Genomic DNA, 10,978 nt, shown 5'->3' with positions numbered 1-10,978 from the left:
CCTTCCAGCTGCAACCCATCTCTGGGAAACAACCACACACACACATTCACACACACACACACACACACACACACACATATATATATATATATATATATATATATATATATATATATATATATATATATATATCCCCATTTCATCTCATATCAAGAAAAAAATACCCTTATTTAGTCAAGATAACAAAATAGAGCTCTCAAAATCTTTATCATTTCTGAAAGACATATTCGGCCTCCAGAGAGAAAAGGCCTGCTGGGATGCACAACAGAAAAATGGGATAATTCACTATGTATTGACCTTTAAACAATGGGGTGCATCTCCCGCGCAAACCATCATTCAGCTTTAGTTCTTCTTTATACAACTTTGACCATCATGAAAAAAAATGAAGTGGGGAAAAAAGCAAAAAGACTGCACTTTTCTTTGGCTTTGTGTATGTTTTGAAAATCACTCTACTAAGTCAATAGGACCTGGGAAATGAAATTAGGCCATTATGCACTGGTTTCCATAGCAATAACAAGACCAAGTGATCCCTTAGTGTCTCTCAAGTACTTTACTGATGGCCTCGCTTTCTGATAACCCTCATTCCTGACACACTTCTGCTGTTTTCATGACGTTTTATGAGTTTGCTCTCAACATGAATGCTCCAAAAGAAGCCATAAGCCTTGCTTTAATGTGAGACACTGCAGGCAAATGCACTGTTTATTCATGCACATGTCACTTCTGAGATTTTGAGCTTTTCATAAAGTGTTTTTTTTTTTTTCAGTATAAGGCTAAGAAACTAAAATCTGAAATACTCTTTTAAATACATCGCAGGCTCTTTTGTTGCAATTGATCAATTTGTGTCTGTCGACACAAAAAAATAGCCACAAATCTCCAGCAAATCTTACTTATACTAAACTGTTCAGTTTTATTTATATGTTCTATAAAGTATATAATATATATTTTATAAACTGAGACACTCATGCATACTATAGCAGATTGCATACAAGTTTTTATTCTACAATAATTTGTGAAGAAATGTTTATTTTATCACCCATTTTCAAAATACACAGAGTAAAAACCTTTAATTGTAATATTTAGATTCTAATCTCATCTAATGTTCAGATTTTTGTTTTAAAAAATGTCAATACATAATGCTTCATTTGCACATTTAGCCTATGAATCTCACGAAACAAACAAACAAATAAATAAACAAATAAATAAATAAATAAAAACAATATATATACATATTTATTAAATAAATTAAAACAGGCATAATAATGCCATTTGAATTTTAAAACCATCAATTCCAATAAAAAAATTCAAACAAAATAATAATAATAATATGTATAAAGTAAAAATAATTTTGCTTAGTCCTACCTACATTCATCCAGTTGCTAAGACTAGGAGTATCCCGCAAATGCACAGAGACTCCCGGATGCCCGCAAATGAATGATAATCTTCCGGAAATCGCGCATCTCCCACCCGGTCCTTAAATATGTTGCACACCTCTCTCCACCGCATCCCTCCTAGCTTTTCAGGATTCTGAAACAACAATGCGAAGCATACACTTTTGTTGCATTTAATGAGGAAACATGCTAAACTTGGAGGGCTCATGCTGAAAGTCAGAGTAATGCGCTGTCTTTGACAGCTTGCGACTTCAACAGAGACTTTCTGAGTAAATTTACCTAAGACACCAATACTCTGATTTTAAAATGATTAAGATAATACTCTTATTAAAAGCCTACTGTGTAAGCAGCGATTTGATTATCTTAAAGGACCACCGAGTCACGAAATGTGGAGTTTTTTTTTTCCGTTCGCCATGCGGTATCAAATTACATTAAAACAAAAGTCGAAAGTTAAAAATGAAACACCCGAAATTGCATGAAACTCTGGAGAGCCTGATGCGACTAATTGTTTTATACTGAAACTTGCCTTTAAAAAGTGCTTCCTTGGTCTTATCCATATTTCTTGCATGTTGAACACACGTCCACCACAACAGGAAGTAAAAAAGAAAACCTGCAACTGCGTTAATTGCGTAAATTTTTTTCAACGCGTTAATTATTTCAAATTAATCGCATGCGTTAACGCACTAATTTTGACAGCACTAATATATATATATATATATATATATATATATATATATATATATATATATACTAATTAAATTCATTTTTTGCCGCTTTTCCGGGGCCAGGTTGCGGGGGCAGTAGTCTTAGGAGAGAACCCCAGACTTCCCTTTCCCCAGACACTTCCTCCAGCTCCTCCGGGGGGATCCGAGGTGTTCCCAGGCCAGCCGGGAGATATAGTCCCTCCAGCGTGTCCTGTGTCTTCCCCGAGGCCTCCTCCCGGAGGGACATCCCTGGAACACCTCCCTAGGTAGGCCTCCAGGAGGCATCCGAAACAGATGCCCGAGCCACCTCAGCTGACTTCTCTCAATGTGGAGGAGCAGCGGCTCTACTCCGAGCTCCTTCCTGATGTCAGAGCTCCTCACCTTATCCATAAAAGTGCGCCCTGCCACCCAAAGCTCATGACCATAGGTGAGGGTAGGAACGTAGATTGACCGGTAAATCGAGAGCTTTGCCTTTCGGCTCAGCTCCTTCTTCACTGCAACGGACCAGTACATCGACCGCATTACTGCTGCCGCTGCACCAATCCGCCTATCATTCTCACATTTCATCCTTCCCTCACTAGTGAACAAAACCCCGAGATACCTAAACTCCTCCAGCTGGGGTAAGGGCTTTCCTCCAACCTGGAGATGGCAAACCACCTTTTTCCGGTGGAGCACCATGGCCTCGGACTTGGAGGTGCTGATTCTCATCCCAGCCGCGTCACACTCGGCAGCAAACCGCCCCAGTGCATGCTGAAGATCCATGTTCGATGAAGCCAACAGAACAACATCGTCTGCAAATAATGAACCGGACACCCTCCAGCCCAAGGCGGCGCCTTGAAATTCTGTCCATAAAAAATATGAACAGAATTGGTGACAAGGGGCAGCCCTGCCAGAGTCCAACATGCACTGGGAACAAATCTGACTTATTGCCGGCAATGCGAACCAGACTTCTACTCTGTTCATACAGGGACGGGATGGCCCTCAACAGATCGCCTCTGACCCCATACTTCCCAAGCACCCTCCACAGAATGCCATGAGGGACACGATCGAATGCCTTCTCCAGATGCACAAAACACATCAACCCTCGAGCACCCTGGTGAGGGTATAGAGCTGGTCCAGTGTACCACGGCCCGGACGACAAGTGCATTGTTCCTCCTGGATCCCAGGCTCAATTATTGGCCGGATCCTCATTTCCAGTACCCTGGCATAGACTTTCCCCGGGAGGCTGAGGAGTGTGATCCCTCACCTGTCCCCGACCTCCATGCGATGTTGTAAAGACGTGTCAGCCACGACAGCCCCACAGCATCCAGAGACCTAAGATACATATGGTAAATCTCATCCACCCCTGCCGCTTTGCCACTGCGGAGCTTGCAAACTACCTCAGTGACCTCAGCTTGGGTGATGGGTGAGTCCACCCCTACATCTCCAGTCTCTGCTTCCTCGATGAAAGACATGTCAGTGGGGTTAAGGAGATTCTCAAAGTATTACTTCCACCGCCCGACCACATCCTTAGTCGAGGTCAACAGCTCCCCATTTCCACTGTAAACAGCGTCGATGTGGAGCTGCTTTCCCCTCCTGAGGCACCGGACAGTTTCCCAGAATCTCTTCTGGGCCAACCGATAGTCTTCCTCCATGGTCTCCCCGAACTCTTCCCAGGCCCGAGATTTTGCTTCCACAACCACCCGGGCTGCAACTTGGCCCGTTGATACCCATCAGCCATCTAAGGAGTCCTGCAAGCCAACTAAGCCCTGTCGGACTCCTTCTTTAGCTTTATGAAATCCCTTACATCCAATGTCCACCACCGGCTTCGTGGATTGCCGCCCCGACAGGTACCACAGACCTCACGGCCACAGCTCCTCACGGCCAGTTTCTGTGCCTGACGATCAGGTTGTCGTGGTCCTATGCAGGGGAGCTGTAAAAATGATAAATATATATTATTTATAATATATATATATATATATATATATATATATATATATATATATATATATATATATATATATATATATATATATATATATATAATGTATATATAATGTATATATATAATATAATATAGTTGGCGCAGTAGGTAGAGCTGTCGCCTTACAGCAAGAAGGTCGGCTGGGTCACTTGGCGTTTCTGTGTGGAGTTTGCATGTTCTCCCTGCATTCACGTGGGTTTCTTCCGGGTGCTCCGGTTTCCCCCATAGTGGTACAGGTGAATTGGGTAGGCTACATGCGGTACAGGTGCGGTACAGGTGAATTGGGTACAGGCGGTACAGGTGAATTGGGTAGGCTAATTGTCCGTAGTATATGAGTGTGTTTGTGTGAATGAGTGTGTGTGTGGATGTGTGCCAGAGATGGGTTGCCACTGGAAGGATGAAAAACCTGTGTAAAAACCTGCCGGATAAGTTGGCTGTTCATTCCGCTGTGGCGACCCCAGATTGATTAAGGGACTAAGCTGAAAAGAAAATGAATATATATATATATATATATATATATATATATATATATATATATCAAAAATGTGAACTAAATTTAGTGTACAAAAATTATATTTTTTTTTTCTGATTGCTTTATCCCCCAAATTATAGATTTTTTAGGGGCCAAGCACCGTAGGTGCGTAGGCACCTATTGCTTTCGTTAGTGTTCTTATTATTATTATTATTATTATTATTATTATTCTTCTTCTTCTTCTTCTTCCGTTTCTTCCGCCGGATTTGAATGGCAGCCCATATAGGCGTATGCGGGAAAGTTGTATAATTTGGCACAATGATAGAGGCCAGTATTAACATTAATCAGGCCAATTATGAAGTCTCAAAATCAAACTCTCTAGCGCCACCACTTGTCCAAACGTTCACATATGTTTATCATCATAACTTTTAAACCGAATGGGCTACAATCAAAATTCTTTTTTCCTCTGATTCCTTGGCTCAGTCCGATTCAAACCCACCCTATGACGTCATTTTCCGTCATGAATTTTTTCGCGCTATTTTAAATTTTTCGAAAAACCTATTTGATCGAACTCGTCCTAGGCCGTGTCTCCGATTTTCACCAAAATTGAATCACATGATCTACAGACCATGCCAACCAAAAGTTATGGAATTCAAGTTAATTTGACCAACCGTTTTCGTTTAACTTACGAACTAATTTAACGTAGAACTTGCGAAAATGTACTTGAGGCGATATCTCTGTAATGCATTCACCGATTCACACCAAACTTGGTGTGTGTTATGACAACTAGGGTCTAAGGTTAATTGCGGAGTTTCGGCGCACTGCCCCCTAGTGGTCCGGAGATACTAAAAACTTGCTTTTTGGCTTATAACGTCTCAACCTTTGGTCCGAAACTCATGAAACTGGTCTCATTACATCCGGCAGAGCATGCCGAGTCGAATGATGTCTGATTTTCACAGGTCAGCCATTTTGGGCGTCGCCCATTTCGATTTTTGGCCCAAAATGCTATATTTTACCAACACATTCACATATCATTACAAAACATGGTATGCATCTTCAACCCCATGCCCTGAAAGTACTCAAAAACGTATGGAGCAGCGCCACCTTATGGCCAATAGTGCTTGGCCCCTTAATTGCTGCTTGCAGCTATATTTTATTATTGTAATTGTTTTACGTTTTTTTTTTGTCCTAAAAATGTTTGCAAATTAGCGCATAATATAAAGCCTCTGAGCCACATTTATTACAAAATAATAATAATAAAAAAAAATTGCAATTCGTAATATTATCAATCGACTGTGCAAGCATGTTGATAAAATATTACCTTATTTTTCACCATGTTTACTTGAAATGTCTTGGTTTAATACAGTTGCATTAGCACTGCCTTTCCCTTCATTCAGGTTACAGTTTCTTCCACCTTAGGCAGGTCTATTTGTCCTCTCGGAGACAAACAATGCAGATTGCTCGTTCATCTGAATCAGTATATAATTAGCTTATTCTGAGCTGAGGTCTTGTTTGCTGTGCCAAATGCCCAAAAGCACTGACTGATCGTATAATTCTGTAAATACAGGCCATACAAAAACAAGGGATTAAGTCGGAATGTAACACAATAAAAGTGATTTATATCATATCTCTTGAGATACGCAAGCCTGTCTGGGGGTTGGATTTTAATTGTGTAATCAGATGTGTACCTGCCAGATTTACAAAGTTCTGCATGGATACAATAAAGACTGGTCAAAAACCATGATTCTTGACAATGAATCAAAGGGACTGGATGGATATAATCAGTTTATTAATTAGTAATGTGTCTTATATTCAGTCATCACATGCTCATAGGTCACATTGCTGTAGTACTGTGCACAAAACAGAATTGCAAATAAAATAAAATAAAAAGTCTATGTTTTTATTGCATTGCCTAATTACTCAACATATTTTCATATATGTTTCTATAATTTCAAAACTGTGAAATTTAAAGAAAAAAAATGAGAAGTTTGCAATAATAAAAAAATAAAAACCTAAATTTACAGAAAATATGTCTAGAATTTTTACTGTAATTTTTGTAATTTCAAATTATATTCAAATCTAAGTAAAATAACAAACAATCTCTCTAAATTAACAGCTTGACTGTTATTTTATGTTCTATATAATTAACGACAAATTACAGCAATTTTCCTGTTTTATACAATAAAATTGTGTATTTTTGCATACTGTTTTTTTCCTTTTTTTTAAAAGTACATTTAAAATGACGTAAAATTAAAGTTACAAATTGTAATTACTTGCTCTGTTAGAAAAAAAAAATAGTAAAAAATGGTCAAATGACTGGCAGCTATGGCTGCCAAACAAAAACCATAAAATTACAGTAAAATTTCTTCGTTAAAATTAAGTGCAAAAAATAATAAATCTACAGATATTCTCATTAAAATGTTTACAGAAAAACACTTATTTTACAGACTTTTCCTAGATTATTACGATCTTCCAGCTGTAACCCATCTCTGGGAAACATCCACACATACTCATACACTACAGACAGTTTAGCCTACCCAGTTCACCTGTACCGCATGTCTTTGGACGGTGGGGGAAACCGGAGCACCTGGAGAAAACCCACGCAAACGCAGGGAGAACATGCAAACTCCACACACAAACGCCAAGTGACCCAGCCGAGGCTCAAACCTATGACCCAGCGAATATTTATTTATTTATTTATTTAATTATTTGTTTACATTGAGTGTTGTTAAAATGCAACCCCAGTGTAATCCTATAGCATTAAATAATAAAGACATTGATTCAATGATTTTGCAACGGCATTGCAACTTCCAAATTATTGTCACTTTTTGAATATCAGTTGATCAATAAAACATGGAGGTTTCCCTAAACCATGACTCATGTACTGTAAATTGTACAAAACTACAAAACATGTATCTTTTATAAAACAATCTTTCATTTCCACAAAGGGCTACATTCAAATTCAATGCTTATATTAATATGTTTTCTTGTTAAACGGACACTCTTTCAAAGGATGGTGTCCACATTTTTAAATAATTCAGGGTTAAACACAATTCATGTTGTCCTGACACAAATCAATTAGTCAACTTTTACAAATTCAAGTGGACTGAACATAAAACAATTAAGTCGTCACAAAACATCTCAAGAAATGAATTGTTTCAGCTCATTTTAATTGAACAAGCAGCAAAAACATTTTTATAGAGCCTATACATAATACTTGATTGTATATTTACTTTAGTTTGACTGAGGTAAAAAACAGCAACACAATTATGGAATCTTTTAAAAAGTATAAGATATATTTACACATTTGTGAACTGTTTCAAACAAACAATTAAATAAAAGTTAGGTGTTACAAGACCTTAGCCAGTTTTACTTCAATGTTTGAAAACTATTTTAAATATTTTTAAACAATCAGTTCCCGTTAAAGACAGATGATCACGCTGCTATACCGTACAGTCGCGTTGTTTGTTTGCCAAAACATGTTTACGAGCAACACGTGCTTTACGTAAAAATGACGAAATTTGATATTGATAGACATCTTCTGCTCCCCTCTTCTTCTCTCAATCCTTTTGTTACTTCCATGTGCCCATACTTGGGTCTCTCCCCTCCTCCTCCTCTCTCATCATTACGCATTCAGTCTCACTCAGCGCTCCGTTCAAGCGCCGCTCATTGCGCTCCAGACGCTCCACGCACCCGAGTGCGCAAGACCGCTGCTGATAACGATCGGTTATAATAGTAGAAAAACACAATAGTGTTTATTTCAATGCCACACTTGAAGCGCTAGGAATCATACACATTCACACATTTGGACGCTCCAAAGCCTCTATTAACCAGCCGTGGCGCAGAAGTATCCTCAAACATGAGCAGCATCATTTCGGATGGCGGTGATGTTCTTGATGGAGATCTGCGTCCTGACACTTCATGACAAAAGACACACAACAACTCTATCTTTCAGCGTCCGATCAACCGTGGCAAAGAAGAGAAGAGAAGAGCGCAGGATGAAAAGCACTGGCTTACTGTTGGGCTACTTTTTAATGAAAGTTCTTGTGTGCGACGCGGAAGGAGAGCCAGGCAAAAGCCTGGATGGTGCGGTGACAGCGTCCGGGTCCAATGACTCCAGAGACGGGGAAAACGGCCTCTCCGAGACCCCTCACACTGAGGACAGGTGTCGGGGCTATTACGATGTGATGGGTCAGTGGGATCCTCCATTCGTGTGCCGGACTGGTAGTTACCTGTACTGCTGCGGGACCTGTGGATTCAGGTTCTGCTGCGAGTTTAAGAACTCCAGGTTAGATCAGACCACCTGCAAAAACTACGACACGCCGCCGTGGTCCATGACGGGCCGACCACCGCCGAAGATGATGGACCAGCACGACCCGACAAAGGATAAAACCAATTTGATTGTGTATATCATATGCGGAGTAGTTGCTATCATGGCGCTGGTTGGGATTTTCACCAAACTTGGCTTGGAGAAAGCGCATCGACCCCACAGAGAAAATATGTCCAGGTGAGTTGAACAGACCTTAAGTTTAAAAGCTGTTGAATGTTGTTTGTGTGACTACTGTAGAGCTCTGTGACAGTTGATTCTACACTATATATAAAAAAAAAACCTGGTTGCCTTAAATTTCTATACTACATGAAATTAACCCTATAAGCCAATTGAACTTATATTATAATAACTGACTTAAAACTGCATGCATAACTTAAAAAATTAAGTTAGAACATGATTAACTTACTTCATGATTGACTAACTTTAATAAGTTATAATGAACTAAAAACATATGTTGTCATGACCAATTGATCAGTTCACTTTTACAGAGAAGCCTTAATCTATATCAGGCTGTAGATTCTTTGTTGACATTTTTGGATGCTGTTGTAATCTGTGTTGTTATGGAGCTGAGCTGTTCATTCCAGAGGACAGAAAGAAAATCCACATGATTTTATTTATTTATTTGATTTCAATGACTGTATATTTGTCTTCATACTGTACATACAGCTTTATGACCTGACTGAATATGCATATCTATTGTTATTTATAAATGTTGTTGTGTGTCTGTTGTTGTGAAGCTGACAGTTTTATTCATTATGAAAGAAAAAAAAATACAAATGTAATACAATAATATCTCAGCTGTTAATTCTGACAACAACGCAAAAAATAAGCAGCTTTAACTAATAACTATTTAGTAACTAGTTCCACATATTTTTCATTTCTCTCGCTAATAAATGTTAATTGAATCTTTATCTTTTTTCAGTTGGCTGAAATTTGACTTCAACTTCAAACATATTATTATATTGTCTGTATTACTCATTCTGAATCTTGACTTGGATTTGAAAATAAACCTTTATTTAACATTTTAAATTAATTGTTGCACATTTAATAGAACATGCTCTTAACCAAGCCCAAGAAAGGTTATTAATTCCATTTTGCACTTCCAGCATTTCATTAATTGACATTTCTATAGTGAATGCATTCAGTCTGAGAATCTTTTACTTAAGAGTTTCAGAAGAGATTACACAATGTCACAATTTGTTGAGATGCCAAAGTCAGGGCAATCAAGTGTCGCACCTTTTTTTTTTTTTTGAGAAGAACTATACAAAAGCTGTCAGTGGAGTGGTATATGCTGGGTGTTTTTAACAGAAATTCATAGCTTATGATTCACAGGTGTTTATGCTTTCAAATTGCGTTCTGGGACCTTGATCTCTGCTCTGTTTGGATGTTGAAAATTTTATTCTGTAGTGTAACAAACTGACTTTTATTAACAATTTTTAGTAGTTTAAAAGATATATTGTTTTAGTTGGTCAGTACTTTATTTTTTACAGTTGTATTGAGTGCACTATCAAGTACTTTAGTTACTAACATGCATTTTTATGACACAAATATTTACCCAAGGTAAAAAAGTGTTTAAAAGGGCAGCACCTCAGTGAGAGCTTTTCTACCTTCTGTATATTTCATTACACTGTAAAGTTTCTGTTAATTAACAGTTTATATGTGATTTGCAAGTGTTTTAAATTTGTTTACGGGTGTGAATTGTATTGTATTATATCTGCTCTGCCGACTTTTGATGTTGAAAATTCAACTCTACAATTGGCAAAGAGACTTTAATTGAACTATTTGTCATTTAAAATAATAAAGTGTATATTAAATTATATAGAGAGAAATAAGTCAGTAAAATAACAACAACAAAAAAAGTTTTTTTTAGTGTAATATATAACATCAACTATTTAAAAAAAATCATGATATCATGAGTCATATCATTCGATATAGATAATTATTTATTTTTTTTTACAATACATTTAGGAATATTAGGATTTTTTATGTAACCATTTAATTTATTTTACCAACATTACTAAGGCAGATCATTTTTTAAAGTCAAAAAACAAACAAAAAAAATTTAAACTAAATATCTTATAATAAAATAAACATTAGTGGGGTGACGCTGTAGGTAGTGCT

At 37.8% G+C, this 10,978-nt stretch overlaps 1 protein-coding gene across 1 annotated transcript in view; it reads left to right on the top strand.

The window, feature by feature from the left end:
- The first annotated feature begins 8,192 nt into the window (after window positions 1-8,192).
- Window positions 8,193-10,978, top strand: part of shisa9b (shisa family member 9b) — a 72,785-nt gene continuing 69,999 nt past the window's right edge. Inside the window, exon 1 of the mRNA NM_001135975.2 lies at window positions 8,193-9,034. Coding sequence (NP_001129447.2) covers window positions 8,406-9,034 — 629 coding nt within the window. The 5' untranslated portion in view covers window positions 8,193-8,405. The remainder of the gene's footprint in view (window positions 9,035-10,978) is intronic.

The sequence above is a fragment of the Danio rerio genome, chromosome 3, assembly GCF_049306965.1.
Source record: "Danio rerio strain Tuebingen ecotype United States chromosome 3, GRCz12tu, whole genome shotgun sequence".
NCBI classification, from domain to species: Eukaryota; Metazoa; Chordata; class Actinopteri; order Cypriniformes; family Danionidae; genus Danio; species Danio rerio.
The sequence above is the reverse complement of the archived record's forward strand: the minus strand, read 5'-3'. Positions and strand labels throughout refer to the sequence as shown.